Genomic DNA, 23,300 nt, shown 5'->3' with positions numbered 1-23,300 from the left:
ATGCTGTGTGTGCTGAATGCATGCAGAGTGCATTCTGGCTGCAAACTGCCTGCTTAGAAATACAAAATGCAGAGAGACAGAAGGGGAGCAGAACTACAGAGGCTTTTGTCAGTACTCCTCTGGGATGTCATGTCATTGATCTTGGCAAGCAGCACCAGCTCTCAAACCTCCCGAAAATGTGCTCTTTGTTCCACATCACCCACCTTTCCCCAGACCTTTTGCATGTTACAAAATGTTGTCTTTCTTCTTGGAAGCTGTGAACATGTAAGGTTGGATTTGTCGAAGTGTTATGCCAAAGGTGGGCAGTGCAACATTGCCTTTCTCTTCAAGACCTGGAGCTCCTTAGCACTGCAATTTCAGAACAGGTATTTATCAGGGTAACTGTAAGATAGTCCTCAGGCAGGAGCCAGGTTATATTGCAGTGATGTGCAGTTCCATTATATTAATATGTAGATATGAATACATTTGTGTGTAGGAAATAATACAGATGGTTATGAAGTGCACTGGGTTTTGTCACAAATGTAAAACATTTTGCATTTTAAAGACAACCCTATTTTCAGGGGGGAAAAAAAGAGACACAGTTTTTTTGTGGCTCTACTTACAATTCCCTGAAAGAGAATATTAAAGTTCCCTGAATTGCAGTTTTGGGAAGGCACTGTTATATTTAATAGAAAACAGAAATATTTTGGCCATTTTTCTTTCCAGTGAATGCTGGCTCTGGTAGCTGTCTCTATTCTTAGGATATATTAGCAGTAGTCTGAGAGGAGATGGATTAGCATCAATTGTAGCCCTATATTCCTTTTTTTCTCCTCCTCCTTTTTTTGTCACAGCATTTCAACATGCTGCCATGTCTGGGCACATCACCAGTGCAGCAGGTGGGGTTTGTGTGGAATGGCAGGGTGGGCACTGGCATGGGGAGCCCTTTGGTCCCTGCTTCTCTCCATGTTGTGGCTTGGACCTTAACCTGCACCAGGTCCAGCAGATTTTCCACGATGTTTCTAGTTAAAATTTTTCCCCTGTGCACACAGGAGTTTTTTCAGACACTTGCACATATGGATAAGATGAATTATCCTATATATGTCCATGTGGTGGTCATCTAAAACGTCCTGGAAAATGGGAGTCACTTTCCTGCTCCTACCCTGGCTAACTGGGGCATGAGTCAGGTGGGGCTGCAAATGTGTCAGCTCATCCCATCCAGCCCAACAGCCCCTGCACTTTCCTTGTGCACTGGTCTTCTCTCCAGACCATCACAAATCCTTCTTTTTCCCTTCCCATTGTTTGGCAGTGTCCTTTCTTGCCCTGCAGAGCCTGCAGGGAGGCAGCAGCCCAGAGACATCAATGCTGCACGCTGCTGATGCTGACCTGCACTAGCTGGTGGAGCCACTGCCCTGAGCAGGCAGGGAAATGTGCAGAGGAAGGTCAGGTACCAGTGCCCTGGGAGGGGCTGGAGCCCTGCTCTGAGCTGGCAACCCTGCTGGAGCTCTGCTCCTGGGGGCACAGAGCAGCTCGAGGGCTGCCCCAGGCAGGCAGAGGAACCTGCACAGCATCAACTCAGCGCCTGGAACAGAGCAGGAACAGAGCCTGGCAGAACAGCAGAGCTACTTTCTGTTTGTCTTGCTTTTTGCAGCTTGTTTCCTAAACAAAAGCAATCAGTCCAGGACCAGCAAATGCATCTCTCTGGAAATGGAGACTTCTGTGCTGCTCATTCCCCTTGTCTTCCCCACTGTCTCTCTAGTCCAGTTTGTAATTGCAAAAGGGTCAAAAATAAGTGGACTTAAAAGCATTTGAGAGTACAGGTATATTTATAGCTATAACAATATTTATACACCATTGAGAAATACTTTGCTTTTCCCAGTGTATATTTCAGAGGGCTTTTATAAATATTGATGAATTTTAGACTTCTGGAAATAATGCTCATGTCTCAGTTTTCATCAGCAAAACAAAATTGCTATTAAAGAAAAAACGATTTGGGGATTGTAGTTGACTGTAAACTGAAAGAATTTTGTTGTAAACAGCAATAAAAAGGCAAATGTTGATACTTTCCAAAATTACAAGGCTGTTCTAGATTGCAAATTATTCTCTTGCATCCTTTACTCTGCTCAACATTATTAAGTTTGTATCCAGTAAAGCATATCCAGTTTGGGATTACAATAATTTAGGAGAATGTTGATGAGTTAGAGATAATCTAGTGGAAAAAACTGCAAATTAGAAGAGTTTCAACTGTGTATCCTCTGAAAGTGTTGAAATATTGTGTTTGCTCTAACCTAGAAGGGAAAAGACTGATTAGGAACAAAAGTCTTCAAATACAGGAATGTGTATAAGGACAAAACATAATGATAAATCATTCTCCATGACTGTAAAGGGCAGGTTTAAAAATAACCATCCTAATTTGCTGGAAAAAAGGTATAAATTAAGAAAAAACTTAGTTGCAAGGAACAGGCTATATAAGAAGCTTGTGAAATCCCTGGTTTTCCTGAACAAATTTTAATTATTTTTATCAGGGCTTTTCAGTCTGGAATATGGAAATCCCACAGTCTTGCTAGGCATTCTCAACAGTTTTAGGATTTTTTTTGATGCTTCACTTCACCTGTCCTCCCTTCAGTCTGAAACCATGGTGCTGCATGAGCTATTCACAGCAGAAAGAAGACAGTTTGATTTTCTCTGCCTTACAATTATCTTCTCTATGGTTGAAGACTGTTACCATGTCTCTGCACAGCTCTGATGCCCTCATCAAGTTTGTTCTCTGGTTGGTGCTTTGCAGCCCCTTGGCTGTTCTTGCTCCCACTGAGCACTTGGTAAGAGCAAGTGCCCTCGCTGAACCCAGCACTCCTCCTGGGCTGAAAGGGACATTAAAAATCATCCTGTTCCAACCCCCATGTTGTAGACAGGGACACCTTTTCCTGGACAGCTTTCTCAGAGCTCCATCCATCCTGGCCCTAAATAATTCCAGGGAAGGGGCATCCACAACTTTTCATGTTAGACATTACATCACAAAATGACAAAATGCCCCTTCAGTTCCCTGTACAACAGCACCATGGTGGCATTCTCACATCAGGAGTGCTGCCCAGAATATGTTGGACATTTTTGAGTTCTTACAACCAGACTTGACACAGCCTGATGCCATCTGGCTTCCAAAAAAAAAAAAAGGCATCAATTGTGTCAGGAGTTCTGAGCATCTGGGGGAAGTCCTGCTGTTGGATTTTGGGAAGGTTTAACATTAGGAAGTTTAGGAGCAGAAAGAGGATGCCCTGAAGATTGCAATGCTGGTTTCAGTCTGACCATGCTTCTGTAATGAGTCTGAGTACAGCTAATGAACCATTTAATTTGCAGTGAAATTGTGCATGCAGTCAATGTAAGTTACAAAGTGAAAAACGGACATAAAATCAAGTAGATATTATATATGTGAAGGAAATATTACTGCATGCAGATGTTAAAGATATGAGACAAGGTTATAAAAATGGATCCTGGATATGGCTGGTGTGATAAAGAAAAAGCTCTTTCAGGTAGGTGCTGCCTGATTCCTTGTGACACTGCTCAGAGCTCTGCACATCCTTCTACATGATATTTGATTGCTTGGTGTTTGTTTTCTAACGAAACAACACTCATCTACAAGCAGGGTCATTCAATGATAAAGTAATTCTTTGCCCTGTTCCCCCTGTCCTAAATCAAATGGCTCTTTGCATTTTGCATTGTTAATACAGCTCATTTTCTCTCTTTATGTCTCCAAGTTGCCCTTACGATAGATCTTGTTACTTGGAAATCAAAATTGGGGAACAGGCGCCTCAGAGGAACAGATGCCATAGCTGGCTCTGAGCCAATTCTACCTCTTAAATATCAGAAACAACTAAAATTGAAAATAAAAGCTCCATAGCACAAGTTTTCTTCAGTCAGCTCTGCCAAAGAGAATTGGATTTGAGTCCATGAATTAGGCACTGAGGGTTCACCCTCCTTCTAAAGGTTTCATTTAACTGCAGGTCATCATTATCCTCTTTTCCAGCAATCATCTGCTAAATCTGGTAATTGCAACACTGACGTCAGCAAAGCTGGACAGGCCCCCCAGTGAAGAAGAATTTGACCCACTATTTTTTCTGCTGCTATTGCAGCAATCTAACTCATAATCAAGCAGGGAGAAACTCTCCAAATCCTTTCTGCTGTAATCTCCACGTATTGCTATAGATCTGGGAGGAAATTGTTAAACTAGTCTGGGCTTTATAGAGCCAATTTGGTTTTGATAGCTCTCAAACAGCAAGGGGAGGAATCCCATCCAGCAGTTATGCTGTGTAATTGCTTTGGTGCTCACCTGGAAAAAGGGTTTGCCTGATCCATGGGATCCACAGGATCTCACATAAATGAGTGGGAGTACAATGCACATTGCTCAAATTGCCAGAGGCTTTACACTGTTTTCTATCCTCATCTGGTAGCCTAACTTCATCAGGACTTGCAATCATCCTTGATTACTTCTTTAAAAGAGGGATAAGAATCCCTCTTTTAAAGAACTAATCAATGCAATGGCAGATCTGCAGCTGCTCTTGAGAAACCTAGATAGAGCATGATATTGGCTTGGAAGCCTTGCACTAATAAGTTTTTCACCATTCAGTACCCTTTTCTAGAATAAATTTTACTCATATGGGAAAGGTCATCTGGATTGAGACAGTACTGAAATGTGTCAGACTGGTTTGAGTGGGACTAAATTTAGCCTGCAGAAATAAAGATACAATTCCCTTTTATTCACAGAAGCATTTCCTCCAATGTTCATGGAAGCATTGCACAGGTGGATTTGTGGCATTTAGCAGAATGATTTCCAAAGCTTCCTCTAGTAGACAGTAAGTCTTAATGTCAAAAGGCAGCAGGTCAGCAGGTTTGGGTCTGGGTTTCAGACAGGGTGAGCAGCTCTGGCCAGCACCAGTGGGCAATTTCAATTAAGGCTGGTTAGGCTTGGATCCAGTCTCTCTGCAGCTCATTAGAAGGCTAACAGTAGTTTCTGGAGAAGTTTGTTGTGTTTATCATGATTTGGAGTGCGCACATGGAAGGGCAGAGATTGTGGAGCCAGGAACTGATTCAGAGCATTTCTAGGACTGCTTATTTTTATGCCTGCTTTGCAAGTTCTAAAGCATGTTCACAAATGAGGCACAGAATCAGAAATTTCACTTGAAAATGTGACCTTTAGACTGGAGAAATTTGGATTCAGAGTTCACAGAAAACTGGAAAGTCTGAGCAACCTGCACGTTTCAGAGGTGTGAGTTCAGAGCTGGAAGTTAATTAAAAGTAAGTTGGAGAAAGCCTATTTCAACCAAAGTAACCTCTTATGATGTATAGATTTAAATCTGATGACCCAGATAAATTCATGGCATTGGCCAGGTCTGGTCTGCCAGCTGAGGACTGTCTACAGAATCATTTTGAGTTGAAGTAGGTTTGCCATCTGTGACCAGTGCCACGGAATGAAAGTCTATTTATCAAGTGGGGTGGGCTGCAGAAAAGGAGCACTTCAGCTTTCATTTTCAGACCTCATTAGTCTGTGTGCCAGCTATAGCAGACACACTCATCATTTAATCTGTTTCATAAACTGCTTTTCTGCCAGTCTGTTGTTCTGCACTTAGATGCTTGTTAAATATCCTTCCTATCAGACTTTATTCTTTCTGGTCTCTGGAAACAGAAATTATGTTATTTTTGGCCTGAGTGCTTTGAAGTCCTTCAGTTTTACTTCTACATTTATACCTGACAGCATCTATCCTCATAGCCTTGTCTTTTTGACCACAGGGACAAAGCAGAAGGTACGACAGTGCTGAAAATAGATGTGAATAATTAGTTTTGTGGTAGAGCCAAAACAGGTTTGCTTTTAACAACATCCACTCTCAGCCTGTCACTCTCCTTTTCTGTTTTCTATGGTCACTGTCCCTGGGAAGCGCCTCTGCAAGTTTGACTTAACTCTTACAAAGCTCATTTGTCCCTAAGTCCAAAGTTATTTTGATTTCTGCTTTAACATCACATAAATTCCATTTTGACTTTGTTCTGGGGATGAAAACAGGGAAAAAAAACAAGTTTCTTTGTGATTTTGCTCTTAAGATCTTTGCTGGAGTTGAGAACGAAGTTTTTAAGGGTAGAATTTATACTTCCCACACGCATTGCCATTAAGAAGGTCATGAAGCTCATCAGCCCTTCTACTGTCTTATTTTTGGAGTTAAATGAAAAGTTACAAGCATAAAAAATCTATTCCACTTTTCTTTGCATATTTACAATGTGTTAATGATTGCAGCCAATGTTCTCAAAGTTAGAATTATTATTTCTAATTGTTCTTGGTTTGAAGAGTTATGGTATAGCAGTCAGCTTGTCATGTCTTTGACAAACACTTTATCATTCTATTTAAGGAATCAGTTTTAATCTTCAAAGAAAAGGGCTTAGTTAATTTAGAAGTCAAGCAGAGAGATGGCAGTCATATGAGCTTTTAGCACAATAGATATTCATAAAATATCCCCCATAAAGTAGTAAGCCTTAGGGACCATGGGGACAGATGCAGTAATAGAACATTCCCTCTTTTCTTCCTCCTGCACGTCTACTCCCACTGAAGATGTCAGTGTAGATTCTGAGTCACCTGACCTGCCATAAAAAATAAGGCTTTTTAAATAATCTCTTGTAGAAAAGACAAAGGAGCAGAGCCTTTAAGGGAGTTGATTCAGCTGAGTTTGGATTAATGCTCCTGCAGCCAAAGAGAGGACTGTCTTAGTCTCAGAGCAATTATTAAACGCTATTACCTTTGCTTTTGCAATCTGATGGCAGAGTAATACAGCTTCCTGGGGGAATGAGAAAAACACCAGTGTCAGGGATATTTAAAATGAGACTGAATAAAATTTGCATGAGGTCCTGTGTGCAGCAGTCCATTAGTACTGCACTGTGATAAGACCTATCTCATGCCTTATGGTCTCTTCTACAGGAAAGGAATTCTGTCCTGAACAAGAGCTACTTTATCATCATAATTATGGAGCTGTTCTTGAACTCCTGTGAACTCCTATCTGTCTGATTCTTGTAGCCATCATCCCTTCTGCCATTTTCATCCTTGCTGACAATTCCCAGCCTTTTCTTCATAGTGCCCTAGAAACCACTGGCATTGCTTCAGCCTGCTGGGTACCAATCCATAAGCAGTCAAGAGGGAATTTATATTCTTAACTCTAGGAATTGGTTGTTTCTTTTCCTATCCCTTTACACCCAATCTCCTAAATGACATTTTTATGAGCGTTTTTCTTTCTCAGGGGTTCAGATTTCTGCATATGTTTGTGCAGAAATGCCAATTTTGACCTATCTCTGTGCAGCAGTGCCCAAACTGGCTGAGCCCAGCCCCAGCCCAGCTGTCCAACCTTCAGTGGGACACACAGACAGATGGCATGAGGGTGCTGGGCAGTGCCTTGAGCCCCTTGCATTTTTCTTTCCTGCTTGAGTTTGGAAATTTGGTTACCAGATTATGAGTAGGAATGAAGAAAAATCCATGAAGACCCTGCTCCTGCAGGGCTGGTTGTGTGTTTGTCCTGTGTGTAACACACACCATTGCAATTGATGGGAGCAGCCTCACTCTGAGCCAAGGGCTTTAACTGGAGCAAAACATCTGACTCCTGAAGACACTAAACTGTTTGCCAGCTGTGGGGAAGAGAAAAAGACCAATATGTCATTAGTGCTCAAGCCTAGTGCAAGGGGAAGGAAATAATTTAAAGTGCAGATTTTTTCAATGAACCAAGCATGCCCACAAAACTGGAGGAGGTGAAAGCACATTAAGCAAAACCCAGGGGGAAGTTTCCTTCCCAACCCAAAGCAGGGCGGGCAGCGTGACCCTGAGCGTGCAATCAGCTCCTCTGCCTGAAAGGCTTCTTGGTGATGATTGAAACATGGATGCTTTAGTGGGGAGGGAGGAAAATCTCTGGTCACAGCCAGATCCTAGAGGTATAATTCCTCTATAACCTGGCAAAGTCTTCCAGTGTAAATAAGAAAGATATCCTGTAATAAATGACCAGTTTTTAAGAAGCTGTGTTTAAGGATTTTTTTTTTCCTAAAATAATCCCACAGACCTTTCTCCATAACAATTCCATTTTTGGTGATTGTGCTTGAAGAATCTTTAGTATGAAATGGGAACGTTTGAAGTGAATCATTTAATTTGCTTAACTTAAAGAAGTTCCTACAACATTTAATTTTAAGCTGATTCTCTCTAATTAAAGTTCAAGTCACTCTTAAATATTTAGCTTCATTAAATGAAGATCCAGGAAAGAAAATGTGATATATTTTTTTCCTTTTCTGCTTTACCTGAAATATTTGTTTTTCGGTTTTTAGTTCTGAAACACCAATTTAATTTGGGTGGCCAGCAAGAATAATTTCCAGAATTTCATCACAAATTAGTATCATAAATTGAAAAGCTACTTCAATGGATTCTCTATTATTTTAGAAACTTTCCTCATAACAGCTTTGCTGAGGGAGAGAAACAGGCAGGATCAAACTCCATGTGGATTAAGTGTTCTTCCATATAAATGGCCAGCTAAATATTATCCACACTTAAAGTATTGGGGAATTTTTTGAGGATGTGCTTGCTGAGGTGTTTTAATAACTTGATCTGGTTCCCTGTGTCCTCAAACTTCTGCATCTCAAAGGCAGGAGAGTGAGATCTGTGTTCAGTTTAAGGAATTCAGTGGGATGGATGGTTATGCAGCTGGTTATGAAAATCTGACCATTTTAGGGGACTCTCCCACTGCAGTCAGTCATCCAGTTCCCAACTGGCTAAGCTTGAAAATGTGACCTTGATATCTAACTAATAATCAAGTACTGGCTGTTTTCTCATTGCTTCCCTCTGCTTTTTTCTTGGCTGGTAGCTATTCATGTTCAGTTGATTTTCCTTTTTTTTCTTTCCTTTTTTTTTTCCTCCAGCCTAACTGACTATGACACCAGACAAATTAGTGAGCATTTTGTCTCCATGATTAATCAGTGAGATTTCAGTTTTGGCACTGCATTGTGGGATTACTTAGAGGATAAATAAATAAATCAATCAGATATTTCTGACAACTGTAAAATAATTAGGCAAAAGAAGAAGGAAAAAAGCCACACAACAAAAAGTCGAATTATCATTCTTTAATATGAAATCAGAAAGCACTTCTTTTTTTGTCTTGGATAACTGGACATGCTAACTTAGAATTGACATTGCTATTTCCTTCTTCCCACTGAATCTGGTGATGGTTGTGACATGGGACTGAGAGACTTCCCTGATCTGAATTTCCAGTGGGTTAAGTTGAAGTGGCAGTTTCTGTTTAGAAGTGTGGTTTTAGTCTGAAACAGAGTATGAAAAAATGGAAATTGCTCTCTCAATGAATCACAGTCCTGGCTGCTGACCTGAGTGACAGACCTCACTTTTTGCCTCTGGCAAAGCTGGTGCTGTTCAGGGACACTGTGTTGGCTTTCCTGCTGCCATGTGGCCACATTGCTAACTCACTGCAAGGGCAAAATCTGTTCTCATTTAGGATCTGGTCAGTGCTGTTGGCTCTGATGGTGTTGGGCAAGGCGGCTGTGGGAAGACTTTTGCTCAAAGATGTTTGATTTTCAGTCAGGATGGATGGATCTCAGTGTGCTCACTCCAGAATGGCTGCTGCTGCAGGTCCAGCAGCTGGAAAATGTGCCCTGAGAAGTTTTGGCCTGAGATCTCTGGGAGAAAAACAAAAGCAATTCTTCATATCTCCCTGCTACAGTTGTTTTATGTTTTGGAACACAGGGTACAAACTCTGTGCCTGAGTATTTGACCCTACTTGTCAAATATACAACTTTTCTTGACTACAGTTAAATTTAAGCCAAGATGTCAGAGGGTATATTTTGTTTCAGCCCGTGCAAAATGGCAATTTTGATGCAATTTGGTCTGTTAGGTATGTTAATGCTAAGCATATAAACTTAAATTTTGTCTAAGGCCTTCTAGCCATTAAAACTATGGATGACTCATAAATACTTACACTTGATCAATTCAGGTGGTCCTGAAATAATTGTGAATATTTGGGCTATTGCAAATATTATAAATTCCTGAAATCTTATTCAAAAAAACATGTTCTGTGTGTGCATGTGATGAGGGGAAGAGCAGGGAGACCCCTGGGAGAGATGAAAACCAAAACACTTCCATTGCCCTTAGCTGAGCCCTGACATAAAGAGATGCACTGTTGAATACAGAGTTTCATTCCTGCTGTCATTCTGAGTTTTGCTTCAAGTGAAATACATCCTCAGCTATAGTATCAGTACAATTTCCATTGTATCATTTCTTATGGTGACTGCTAGAAAGAAGACACCTGAAATAAAGTGTGCCAGCAGTCAGCTGAAACATTTCCTTTATCTGCACTTCCATGAATTTATGAAGGAATGTGTTTTTCCAAAGCTGCTCTGCCTGCCTGCTGACAGGGCTGCACAAAATATTGCTGTGGGTGGGAGAAGCTGTCCATCCACACCTAACAAATGAGAAGTCCCCTGTGAAATGCTCTTCCTGGGATGCTTTGTGTTCTCAAGGTCAGCCTGTTTGCTCACCCTTGTGCCCTTTTCCTTTCTTGCAGGGTTTCGAGGACCCCAAGGACAAGTAAGCAAATTTACTTCTGTCATACACTGTTATGTTTACACATTTGGGATTTTTCTTCTTATATTAAAAAAGGATAAAAATTGATGCCTGGGAGCCAAAAATAATGTTTGGACTCCCCAGAGGTTTGTCCTGGAGGGACAGCCAGTTGAGGGCACAGGATTGACTGATGTGCATTCAGAACAGCCACTGCCCTCCAAGTATTTATTTGTTTGGTGGTTCTAACTTGCTTTTATAATTAAAATGCTTTTGCTGCACTTCCCCTTGCCCCAAATAATCTCCACTCTTTGCAAATAATCCAAGACAAAATCCTCCTCTAAAGTATATGTAAGTGTTGGACATCTCCAATAAGAAAGGTTTATGTATGTATTGAAATACCTGTATAGGTTTTATTTGGATATATTTGTATTCATAATTATTGCATATTAATTATTTCTACATATAAAATAAACTCAGAATTGATAGCTTGTTTGAAAAAGTAAATTCGGAGTTTCATGCTCTAAAATATATAACCAAATTTTAGCAGCATTTTCATTTTTTTCCTATAGATCTTTAGAGAAATTGTTAAAATTATTTAATGCGAGTGGTATTTTGAAAAATTGCCTTTGGAGGAAAAGACCCAAACACATCCCCTTTTTAACTTCTACAACTGGACATAACAAAATAATTTCTTGATTTTGAAGGTGTTTAGAATAATTTCACGTTCAGTCCTGCTGAATGGCATTAATTATAAGCTTGCTTAGAGCAAGTTAGGCAACAGTAGAGGAGACTGATGCTTAAAATATGTTGCTGTTGCTCCTTATCATGTTTCTTGGGCTTCTGATCAGGGCTGAGTGGATTTCTGTGAGCTGGGACAGGTAAATGCTTCTGTGGGCTCCAGGCATCCAGCTGTGGCAAAATTCACATTATGGTAGTTGAGCACTGAGAGCAGCTGCCTAAAAGGAAAAGGAAAGTGATAATTTTGAACATGGCAATGTTAAGAGACATTCTCTCCTTCCCTTATCCTTCCCTGCAAACTGGATTTTTAACATTTAACTCTGTGCACCCTGACATTTTCCACTGGTCCCACTGTTTCCTGCTTACTTCTTCCATGGATGCTGGGAACTCAGTTGATGTTAGATATGCTTTAGGCAGAAAACAGCTAACAGATTACAACAAAATAGTTCATAGGAATACAGAAATTTTCAGTATTCCTTATGAAATAGTATTTTTCTTCACAGTTTCTGCAAGAAAACACAAAAATCAGCTACCTCAGTACAGTCACCCAACAGCTGAGGAACACCATCTCCTCTGTTGCTCCAAGGACCATAATATCTGCTCTCCATCCTACACTTTGAAAGGTTTCTTGGACATGTCTCACTCAGCATGGTGCCAGCTTATTATACAGATTTCAGGATTTTTGCAATTCTGTTCAGTACCAGAAGAACCTACTACTTGCTTCTGATTCACCTTATCCAGAAATCTGTTTAACTCAAGGACAAAGATTTGGCAAAAATAAAGCTCTGGCTGAGCATGTTCATGGTGACAATGGTTAAAATTAGATACCTAAACCATGTCAAGTACTAAGGAAGCTCCTTCACTTGCAGAAATACTGAGGATCAATACTGAAAAGCAAAGGAAGATATGGGCACCACACATCCCTGAAAACAGGACCAAACCTCATGTGCCTGAGTGCAGGTTCAGTTACTGAATCTAAGCATGAAGCATTTAAAATTATGGCATACATGTAGTTTTGGCTGTGGTCACACTCTGCATTGGCAGAAAGTAATTAAATCAGCAGCACATTTTTGGACCACTCTGAAGCCAGCATCTCTGGGTTAATTGGTAGCATTCACATTTGCAAGCAGAGTAAAAAATTTGCTACAAGCTCTATTTGTGCTGTTCCAGTCCCTTGACACAATTTTCTGTTGGCTGCATTTGAAGAAATCTCAGCTCTGCTTTTAGGATGTGTTTTTGGAAGTGTCATGGCAGCCTGAAATCCTCATTTCCTCCCCACCCCCCCACCAGCCACACTATCAATACATCAAAAGGCATTTTGACATATGAATTTAATTAGTCTATGGCAGTACCTCAGCTCTGACTTACAGGCACTGCCTCCAGGGCACTCAGCACAGGGAACTTTTGTGTGCCAATTTAAAATTCCATTTATGCAAATGTACCCAAACTTGCTGTACTGTAATTTAGCTTGGGTACAAGGGGCTGTGAATTACCTCCACAGCTCAGTGTGTGAGAGGTGACTGAGCTTCCCTGCAGTCTGTGTGAGGTGGCTGCCCATGTCCCAGCAAGGCAATTTAAAACCAGCAGACGTATTTCTACACAGCCTGCAACCCTGGAGCTTACTGCAGTATTAGAAACACCCTGAGCAGTAAAACAACCTGTTGCAAACCTGCAGGCAGCTGAGGTAGAGACCAAGCAGGCAGATTCTTTTCTTTGCAGCTTCCCAAGTGATGTTTTCAGGCTGGAACCTGAAATGTGGCTGTGCTTTGCTGAGCTGACTCCTTTGCTTTGGAAAACACATCTCCTGTGCGTGGTATGAAATGGTGAAGTGGGAATGACCCAAGTGTGTACATAACTCACAGGATCTTGGAAGACATTCTGTAAATAATGCCTAATGATTTCCTTGCTCGTTTTTATGAGCCCAGAAGACATTGCAAGGACTGAATGAAAATAAGCAGCATCCCCTTGAATGCTCAAGCAGATGTACTTCCTCTGAGGAAGTAAATTGACCTTGTAGGGGGAAAAACCACTTTAATTTTCAAAGCTGATTATATGAATTTCTAGGAACTAAGTAACTTCGAGAACCCAAAAATAAAAAACTCTTTCCCTCAACCCCTCTGAAATACTAAGGCTGGCTAAAATAGAGATTAGACCTTGAGACAAACTAAGCCTGCTCTATGGGCACTGACTAGATGCCACTGGTGTGTTGTTGTGACCCAGCTGAGGTGCAGACACCTTCAACTCGCTGGCTGGGCAAGGAGAGGTAGAATGGAAATGAGCAGATAAACTGATTTATTTTTCTCTTGCCAAGAGGTGCACAGAAGAGTTGAGGTACAGAGGGCTTCTTAAATCTGATCCAGTTTTGCAGAAAGCTTTGAAAGAGCCTTCCTCTTGGAAAGGGAACTTTAACTTTTAAAACAGAGCCACGTTCTAGTTTGTAAGCTGCTTTCCAGCACAGCCTTACCTGTGGGAGCCTGCTGGCTGCAGCACAGAGTGCATTGTGCGCTCTGGTGCAGTACAAATGAAACCAGGGAAATAAAGCAAAATAGCTTTTCACCATGCTTGTCAGACCCCAGGTTTTTTTCTCCAGAGTGCCTAAACTGAGGGTCACACAACATGAGCCCTAAGTTGCTGTGCCACCATGGGGTTTGCACACAGAAATAGTTATCTGCTGGAATATACCCCAGTGCAAGGGAGGGGCATATTTCAGTGGATAACTATTGACAAACCCTGGGGAATAACCTAGGCAATCATGCAAGCAAAGCAGAAAAACAGCACTTCAGGATTAGCTCTTAATTTCTGCCTATAGCTCGTCTGAGGGCAGGCCATTAAAGTGACAGCATCAAGTCATTAAAATACTGTTAGATTTTAAAAATAACTAGAATCTGGGGAGGTGCTTCAGATTTCCTGATCCTCAGTGCAAAATGCCTCAGGACAATTAAGTTTACAGTGTTATTTTTCTCAACAGTTTTTGAAAATCAGCTTCATTTTTCCAAAGCTGTAGCAGAGATTCAGAAAAACAGTGACACAGAAGATTCTAACCTTGTTCCACTTATTTAGAAAGCAGAATCTAATTTGGTTTTTTTTTTCCTTCTGCTGCCTTTTTCTTTTGCAACCTTTCCTTAAGTAAATATCTTGTAAACAGATTTTTCTTTCTGTTTTATGCTTTATACTCATAAGTAACTGTGTGAAGGGGTGTCAGACCACATTTTTTTCCTCACGTTTGTTCTGTAAACACTTTTTTCTCAAAAAGGGAGAACTGTTCAAGTTTGGAAATTTTCATAGTAATATTTACAGGAATTGCTATTAGAAAGCAAGAAATATGACTGGATGCATAAATAATTTTTTCAGTGCAGGCACTAACAGCTACAACAGCACAGCAGTGCAGGGAAGAATAAGTCAGAGGGGAAGGAGCCTACCCAGTGGTTTTAGAGACAGAGGGATGGAAATAAGACCTGAGTACAAGGAAACAGATGTATTACAGGAAAAGGACAAATAAGTAGAAGCCTTGCAATAATGACTCAGGACTTGCAGTGAGCTCTAGAGCTGATATCCCTCCCCTCTCTGCTCCCAGTCCTTTTCCCACTTGAAGCTGTCAAATGCAAAATGCCATTAACCTGCAGCTCATTATGCACTGCAATGATAACACACGGTGCAGAGGCAGAAATTATCTTGTGCTCTTTTCATGACATGCCCAGGAGTACCCAGGAGAGCATGAACCCAGAGGATGAAGTGGATGAGTTCCTGGGCCGGGCCATCGACGCCAGAAGCATCGATCGGTTACGCTCCGAGCACGTGCGCAAATTCCTCCTAACATTCAGGGAGCCTGACTTGGAGAAAAAGGTAACGGTGTCCAAAAACCACTGCAGTGTGTCAGGCAGGCTTGTTAGGAGTTTTAATTCTCCTGCAGAAGGTCAGGCTTTTACTTCTAGGGTTTAAGCTATGGTTTGGGTGCTGGAGGTGCAGTTGTGATCTTAAAACATCCGTGCTTCTTCATGGAAACCTTAATGTAATTTGTCCTAAAAAAGTGACAGTCATCTGGAGGGAGCACTGGCCAGGAAAGCAAATCCAGTTCTATCAGATACACATGAATATGCAGTGATAAGCAGTAAAGGGAATCCAGAATAAACCAGGTTGTTTCTCTGACTTTGAGACTCCAAACTGAGATTTGCTGCCACCCTTTATCTCCTTCAAATCACTGGAGAAAGTCACTTCAGCCTGCCTAAGCTCTGAAACACCTCTGGAGGGACTTTCCCCTGCCCTTTGTCCCCCCCAAAGAGCCCCAGGTACTATTAGGGTTCATTGGGATGCAGTCTGTGATCTGGATATTTTTGGGAGCCCATTTTAAGCAAGAAATAGTTCTCTAGCCCACAAATGTGAGAAAGGGGAGTAACAGACCTAAAGTTCATAAGCAGTTGATTTCTTCCTGCTTAGGTTTCAGGTATTGCTGTGAGGCAAAGATCATTTCCCTGACTATATAGTAGAGGCTATCAGCTACCATCAGCTCTAGATGGTTGCAAAGTTAAATTTCCAAGTCTAACTTCTAAGTTTAGAGGTACCTGGATGATGTTATTAAAGGTATCACAAGAAATGGTGGGTTTAATTGCACAAAGAAAGTAATCTTTTTTTTCTTTTATTTTTTTATTCAAGCACAGATCCTTAGGATGCTTGAGCAGTCTTTGTGTTAAACTCATTATTCAATGGGAAAAAAAACTTCATAATAAGTTTGCACTAATTATTGTATAATTTTATTTAGAAACAGTCTCTCCTTGACAAGAATGACTACCTATTACAAAATCAGAGCTTTTCAGGATTTACAGCTGTTCAATGAATCAGTGTGGGACTGGATAAAAGCTCGAGCATGTAATTTCCCCCCACTCCTCCTCTTCAGTTTTATAGCTGAAAATTGCCAGGGAAATTAGCTGTTCACCAGTTCAGAGCACCTTTTGTTTTGTGGTTCAAACACTGAGAGGGTCTGTGCTGAGAACTGAACTTCAAGCTAAATAAAGCACCTTTGGGAGTCGGATGCAGCTCCCACGTGGCCAATATGTTGACAAGGAGCTGGAAGGAGTGACTGTGTGCAGACCACAGCAGCCTTGTGCTGTCCTTAGGATGAGCCAAGTCATCACCACGGGCAAGGTTTTGTCATTAGCAGCATTTGTCCCTCTTGAAGGAAATTTCCCATGGAAGAAGTTTAAGCCTGATGGCAGTGACCTAGAATCCTGGTTAATCCCAGTTAATCCATTTCTGTTCCTCTCATACAAGGGGCAGTTGGTGAATCCTCTCTTCACCCAGCTCTGTGGGTTTCTTCCCTGGTCTTTAGGCTGTTCAAGCCCTTACAGGTTGCCTGGGGGAGAAGGGGAGTTGGGAATTTTGTTTCCTACCACTACTGCTTTCCAAGGACCTAGACAAAAGCCAAGGAAGAAGTTTTTGTGGAGAGAAGGCAGCCAGCCACATTGCCCACTAACATAAGTGTGTTTTTTTGCAGTACTCCAAGCAGGTGGATGACAGGTTTGGAGCCTATGTGGCTTGTGCCTCCCTAGTCTTCCTCTTCATCTGCTTTGTTCAAATCATAATCGTGCCACAGTGAGTACCCTTTCATCCCTTTGCTCCCATCTGCTCCCCTCCTCTATTCCAGCCTACTTTTCTTTCTTTTTTTTCTTGAAAATTCAGAATACCAAGGGGAAGAGAAAAATCCTTAAATAATTCATGCTCAAGTCATGTACAATGCTTATTGTTTTCACCCATTTCTTTTGCAGATTAAAACCTCCTCACTGGCATGTGAGGATTTCTGTTTTCCCAATGTGATTTCTCTTATAATTTACCTCCATCTTAGGAAATTCAGTTAGGAAATATCACTGAGTAGGAAGGATTGCCTGCCAAGGCATAGCACACACTCACAGCACAAGGCTGGACTGTCCTCTTATCTAGACACAGTGGGACAGGGAGGTGAAAACCCATCACAGCCTCATTGCTCAGAGCACTGAGGTCTCAGGGTCTGCTTAGCAAATGAGGCAGAATCTCTCATATTTTTATTCTTCTGGACTCAGAGCAGCTGGGAAAGAAGAGAGGTAGAGGAGGTTGAACTGCACATGCCTGAGCTTGTGGCCCTCTCCAGGTTTAAGGGTTGCAGTCATTTCTTTTCCCAGGCAAGAATGTCATAAGCTCCTCAGGGCTGTGGGGCACAGTGCTCTTGGCCCACTGCAGTGGTCTGCAGCTTTGTCTGCAAGGCACAGCACAACACACTGAACCTTTTCCAGCAGTGAGATCTGCAGAAATGGAACTTCTTCTCAAAGACTTCTTTAAAAGCCACTTAAAAATTACAGCATGTGGGTATTTCCTATGCTCTGGTTTAGTAGCAATAATACACCATTCACTGAGCAATGCTGTGTTGGAAATAAATTTGGAGTTAGTCATTTTTAAACTGACGAACAAGAAAACGCTCCAAATTTATCTTCCTTACAAGAAGACAAAAAACTGTCCCTAAAGAGAGCTCCAGCACTATTTTATGCCATTCCAACTGTTTTCTATGTCTGTTCCCACCACAGATCTTTTTGGAGCAGAGATTGGTTTGTGTGTTCAGATTAGATATTCGGTTATACAGAAATAACACACAGTCTGATGTTTGTCACTCACTCTCCCAGGCAGGAGTGCTCACAGAAGGATTGAATCAGCAAAACAACATCAGGACAAATGCACTGTGTAAACAGACAGGTCTGCTTTGGGAAACTGCAAGTGAAGCTGAAAGAGGCTCAAACTTGGAACTAGATAATTCCCAGCAATTAATGCATTGTTAATTACATCCAGAAATGTTCTCTGAGAGTAACTAATTTAACAGGGGCTTACACTTTGGATTTATGGATATTGCTGTCATAACTTCACACCTGCAGAGGCCCTCTACCAGCCTTGTGTTGCCCATCAAACTCCCTAAGCAGCCACTATGCTGTCTCCATAAAACGCAGTTTAACATTTAAATGACAACTTGACAATTTCTGACGTGTGACAACCATATGGCTGCCTCCTTTGTATTATGCAGGAGCCAATCCCTTATGGCAGTGTGGTGTAAATGTTGTGCTGTTCAGTCTCCTTCCGTGCTGCCCAATAAAGAGGGTGGTTGTTTATTTGGGATTGGTTTTTTTGGCAAGTTCTGAAGTGTCCTTAGTCAGCCTGGCCTGCCTGAAAAGTGATCAGTTTCAAGAGAAAATAAAAGTCTATATTTTAACTGCAGGTCAGATACACTTCCCTTCACCTTTTGCTTTGTTTTTCCTTGTATTTCAATTGAATAGCTTTGCTCTTTTATTGAAGATAGCAGTTAAACACCAACTGAAACCACAGGTGCATATGTGTCACCATCAGAGCTTCATGAAAGACACGCCGTGGAATCTGAATTTGAAACTAGAGACAGAGTGCCAGTGTCAATTTATTATGATAAAGAGGAATAGCTTTAAGGAATTTCAAAAAAAAAGGCTCAAACAGTGAATTTGCAAGTACAATTATCTTAGCAGTCATGAGAGAACACAAGAGACCAGCTGGCTTTGGTGTTGGTGCCCTCAATGTCACATTGCAAGAATACTTCCTTTAGATTATGAGCAAGGCTGACTCCTGGGAGGGGACTATCCTGTCACACTGAGACCAATCACCAGGAAATTGGTGTTGAATATCTTTGTGAGGGAAACAGATGAAAATTCACAGTACACAGTTGGCCCTGGAATCCTCTTTGTACTTCAAAGCTGGGAGGAGCAGGAACCTCTAAGCTGGCCAAGATAAGGCTGTTACCCCTGACTATCCTTGTGCTGGGGCTGCTCACATCCCATGCACGAGACAGAGCTCAGAGAGCGGTGCTGCACAGACCTTCCCTGTGCAAGGCAGGAAGCCATTCCCACTGAGATTATTCCCACCCAGCTGCACTTGAGCACTCAGCCTGCCTTCCTTCCCAGGGGTGGTGCCCTGCCCACAGCCAGCTGAGGACTGACCTGCCACAACAAGTTGTTCTTTCACCTCCTCTAGTGCATGAAATGTTTTCCAGTCCCACCTCTGTCACCCCAGCAGGAAGGTGATTGCTGTAAAAGATGCAGCCTTCTCTGTTCTGCAGCCTGTCTGAATAATTCTAAATAGGCCAGAGTGTCTGTTGGTATTCAAGGCACCTCGTGTCTCCTACTGCTGTCCTAATTGGAAAGCCTCTGCAGTGTGTCATAGCTTGTACAAATGTGTTCTGGAGAGCAGAGCTGTAGCTATTTTATATGATGTGCCTTTAAAAAACAAAACAAAACCAATCAAACCTCTCCTTGATTTCAGCTCTACATTTATGCTGGGGTTTTACCTGACCTGTTTCCTGATCCTGACCACAGTGGTGTTTGTTTCAGTCATTTACTCCTGTGTAAAGGTGAGTACTGTGGTTTCTTTGTAGTCCTCTGCCTAAGATAACCAGATCAGCAATCTGCTTCTTCAGCTAACAGAGTGTGTTTTGTTAGCCATCCTTTCCACACTATGTGATAAGGGTTACAGAAAAAGCCTTTGATAAGGCAGAATGAACTGCAAACAGATGTTAGGGTTGGCATCTCTGTAGCTCAGCAAGAAGTAATCACTCTGTGGATCTGCATGTCTATTAAGTCCCCTGCAGACACTCTCATATTGATATAAGAAGAGCACATTTTCCAATGTGGGACCAAACCCTGACCATTCATTTCCTCCCTGTAAACTTCCTGCAGAGCTGCCTGTGTACTGGCCCCTGCTGCATATGAGTGTTTGGGTAGGCAGATAATCAGAAGCAGAATATCATCAAGGAAAAATGTCCTGGAGGGAAGTAAAAACCATAAACATATAGAATTTTATCAGCCTTTCTCAGATGAGTGTACAGAGCTTCCAACATTAGCTGGGCCCTTTCTTGTGGCTGGCTTTGATCAGGAAAGAAATACATTGTGTGAAGTCCAAAAACATATTAATTCTTCTTGTCAGCCTGTGGTAAATTGGCAGTGAGCACTGTGGGAAGGGTGCTGTGCTCATCTATTTCTCTCAAAGGTGTTCCTATTAAAAGCATTGATATGTTTCAGTTTTAGGGATCCTTCTAGTCTAGAAGTGTCTGAACATGGAACATACTCAGATTCAGGTTCCTTAGCCCAAGCTCAGCTTTGTTCCTCAGTGCCTGGAATAAAACAGCTCAGTAGCATTATGTTTCCTGCAGAAAAAAAATAGTGGGATAATGGATAATGTCAGGCAGATGATTTGTCTTACTTTAATTATCTTCACTGTGCCATTTTCAACAGTTGAATGTGGGTGCTCTTGACAGACTTGCACCTTACATGTCTTTTTGAATTTTTAAAGTTAGATTTGGAAATTAAACTTTGCCTTCTCATATAATAAGAGCTGCAGAGTGTTCCCAATGAAAGAAGTTTGAGCTTCTATTTGACGTTAACAACTCACTCACAAGGTTTCCTTTGGCCCTATGACAGCATTGAAGGGAGCCTGGTTTGTAAGTGTAGCAACCTATTGGTCTTTCTTGTTTACCAGTCATGGTTTAGGGCAAATTTAGGGGGAAAAACTCTGCTTCTACAGCGAGAAGTAGTCAGAAATAAAACTGCTGATAGGACGGCTTGGGTGCCTTGAGCTGGGGAAGGGTACCCACGGATGCCTGCTGTACTTGGTGTGTCCATTGCACTTGAGGATGCTACTAAAATAAAGTCATCCATTTGTAAACAGGTATCAGCAGTTAGTGTGATTAGCAGTTAATTAACCACCAATGTGACAAGGTTTAAGTGACAACCACAGAGAACTTGGGAGTTCAGTGCCAAGCTGTGCTGCCTCCTCACACTGCAGTTCTCTGGCAGCCCCATCCCAGCACTGCCAGCCAAGCAGGGCCACCCCAGCTCACTGGTTCTGCTGCGATGAGAGCTGGAGCTCTGGAGCACCCCAGCTGCCTGACTTGCAACCAGCCAGATTCCAAGGCTCAGAGCTGTTTGTCACCCACTGGCACTTACAGGCCACTTCCACATACTGACAGCAGCACTCCATTCTTCTGTCATCATTCAGATTCTCTGGTTTTGGTTTGGGTTTCTTGGTTAAAATTATTGCTAGTCTTAATTACTGATTAATTTAAAAAGTATATAAGATTTTCAGTCCTGGGATGGTAGGCAGATTTCATTCTTGCTTTCTTTGCCTTGATCTTCCAAATTCCTGTAGAAGAGGTCTGTCAGTAGTGCCTGCAAGTGTTCTAGTGTTTCTACGCTGGCTTTGCCTCAGTGCATAGGCTCTGGGAAATCAGAATAACAGCAGAATGTAATGGGATTTTCTGAAGTCCCTGACATTTCCAGCACTGAGTTTTCATCCCCACAACACGCTCATGTATAATATCCAGGGTGGCTTCTGTGCAGAGATTGCAAACATTGAAAATATTGCGCCTTATAGCTCCAGTTCCTTTTTGATTATCCCTGCTTAGCGCTCCAAATTAGCCTCTGCTGACAACACCTGAATATGAGATGCTTGTTTGGGGAACAGGTACTGCTAGCTTGTCAGCTCCTAATAGCTGCAGCCCACTTCTGTCATCCAGGATCTCAGTGTTTTAAGTCTTTGATTTTTAAGCAATGGGTTTACCCAGCCCTTGGATAAGGGCTGTTACTTTATTTCTGTACTCCACATTGCTCCAGGAAACACTTCTACACACCTGCAGAAGGCAATTTCGCAGATCCTTCAGATGAAATCCCTGAAGACAGTGATGTCAGCATTGTTTGCTTTGTTTCACACTCAGATGTGGGATAGGAGAGCATGTGTTTTAAATACCAGTGGTTCATTCTACACAAAGTTGGAAAGCAGGTGTCCACCCCAGGACATCAGCATGAGCACAGCTTTTGCCTGTTTGCTGTGCTGTTACATGATAAGTGTCTCCTTTTTATTCCTCTTTTCAGCTTTCATGTGAGATTGTCCCTCCCTGTTTTGGCCTCTTCATCTCTGGCTTTGACAATGGCCAGCAGGCTCTTTCTGAACAGCTTGATCATGTTTTATTTTCTTTTGCTGTCATTATTATCTTCCACTATAAAATTCTCCGCAGACTACAAGTTGATCCTGGAACTGCCAGCACAGCCAGCTTGGCTTTCCAAGTTTCTTCAGCTGTAATAAACAAGAGAGTTCCAGTTCTTTGCTTTGATGCTCCATGAAGACTTGGCCACTGTGAGGTGGTGTCCCTTCCCAGTAGAGTCTGAGGTCATGGGAACCAGGGTCCTTTCTCAAATACTCTGCTGACAGACATCTGTTTTGCTACTAACTTACCAAGTTTGTGTTTTTTTCTTAAAATCCTTTAACTTCTGGTATCTGCACTGCTGTGTGGAATTCATGCATGGTTCTGGGAGCATGTAGGAAAAAAATCTCAATTATTCCTTTATGAGAAAATAAGTTTTTCTGTAGCTCTACATAGGTGCTGCTTGCCTATCACTTTCTTTGCATCCAAAAGCTGGTCTAGAAGCTCCTAAAACATTTGGGTTTTTTTCTCTCAGTCAGGAAAAATAAAACCCTCTGAAAACTGTACTTTTTTAATAGACTAATAATCACTGTGAAATAAGTTACATAAATGGACTTAAAACATCAAGTTGCCTGGAGATGTTGTCTTTTACTCCAGCATCTTAATGTACTTCAAAATGACTCAAAGGCTTTTATTACAAATTGAAAAATCAGACCTTAAAGACCTCATCCTACAATGTAACAGCAATTATCTAAGCAGTTTTCCATACCCACACTAGATGTTAAGAAGACTAAAAGAAGAAATATTTCTCTTCTGTCCTAGATCAGCTGTTGTTCCAAAGAATGGGCTTTATTTGGAGCAATTTTTTCATGCAAATGCCTGGAAGTAATGGATTATTTTCAGCGTAACATACTATTTGTTGGATCACTTTTTAAACTTTCACCTGCACAGCAGTGCCCTTTCTTCACCTACACTTAAGCTTTTCAATTCAGAGTGAACTGGAATCAACTGGACAATCCAATTTTCTTTTTTCCCATTGTGGTTATTTTCCTTTACATGGGGAGT

The 23,300-nt window shown here is 41.6% G+C and overlaps 1 protein-coding gene across 1 annotated transcript in view; it reads left to right on the top strand.

The window, feature by feature from the left end:
• The window catches only part of ADCY5 (adenylate cyclase 5), a 204,249-nt gene that overhangs the window by 163,429 nt on the left and 17,520 nt on the right, over positions 1-23,300 (top strand). The window contains exons 9-12 of the mRNA XM_033064725.2: positions 10,551-10,573; positions 14,986-15,130; positions 16,776-16,873; positions 19,583-19,670. Coding sequence (XP_032920616.1) covers positions 10,551-10,573; positions 14,986-15,130; positions 16,776-16,873; positions 19,583-19,670 — 354 coding nt within the window. The remainder of the gene's footprint in view (positions 1-10,550; positions 10,574-14,985; positions 15,131-16,775; positions 16,874-19,582; positions 19,671-23,300) is intronic.

This window comes from Catharus ustulatus, chromosome 7, assembly GCF_009819885.2.
Source record: "Catharus ustulatus isolate bCatUst1 chromosome 7, bCatUst1.pri.v2, whole genome shotgun sequence".
In the NCBI taxonomy this organism is placed as follows: Eukaryota; Metazoa; Chordata; class Aves; order Passeriformes; family Turdidae; genus Catharus; species Catharus ustulatus.
Note: the sequence above shows the minus strand (reverse complement) of the source record. Positions and strands in the feature narration are given on the sequence as shown.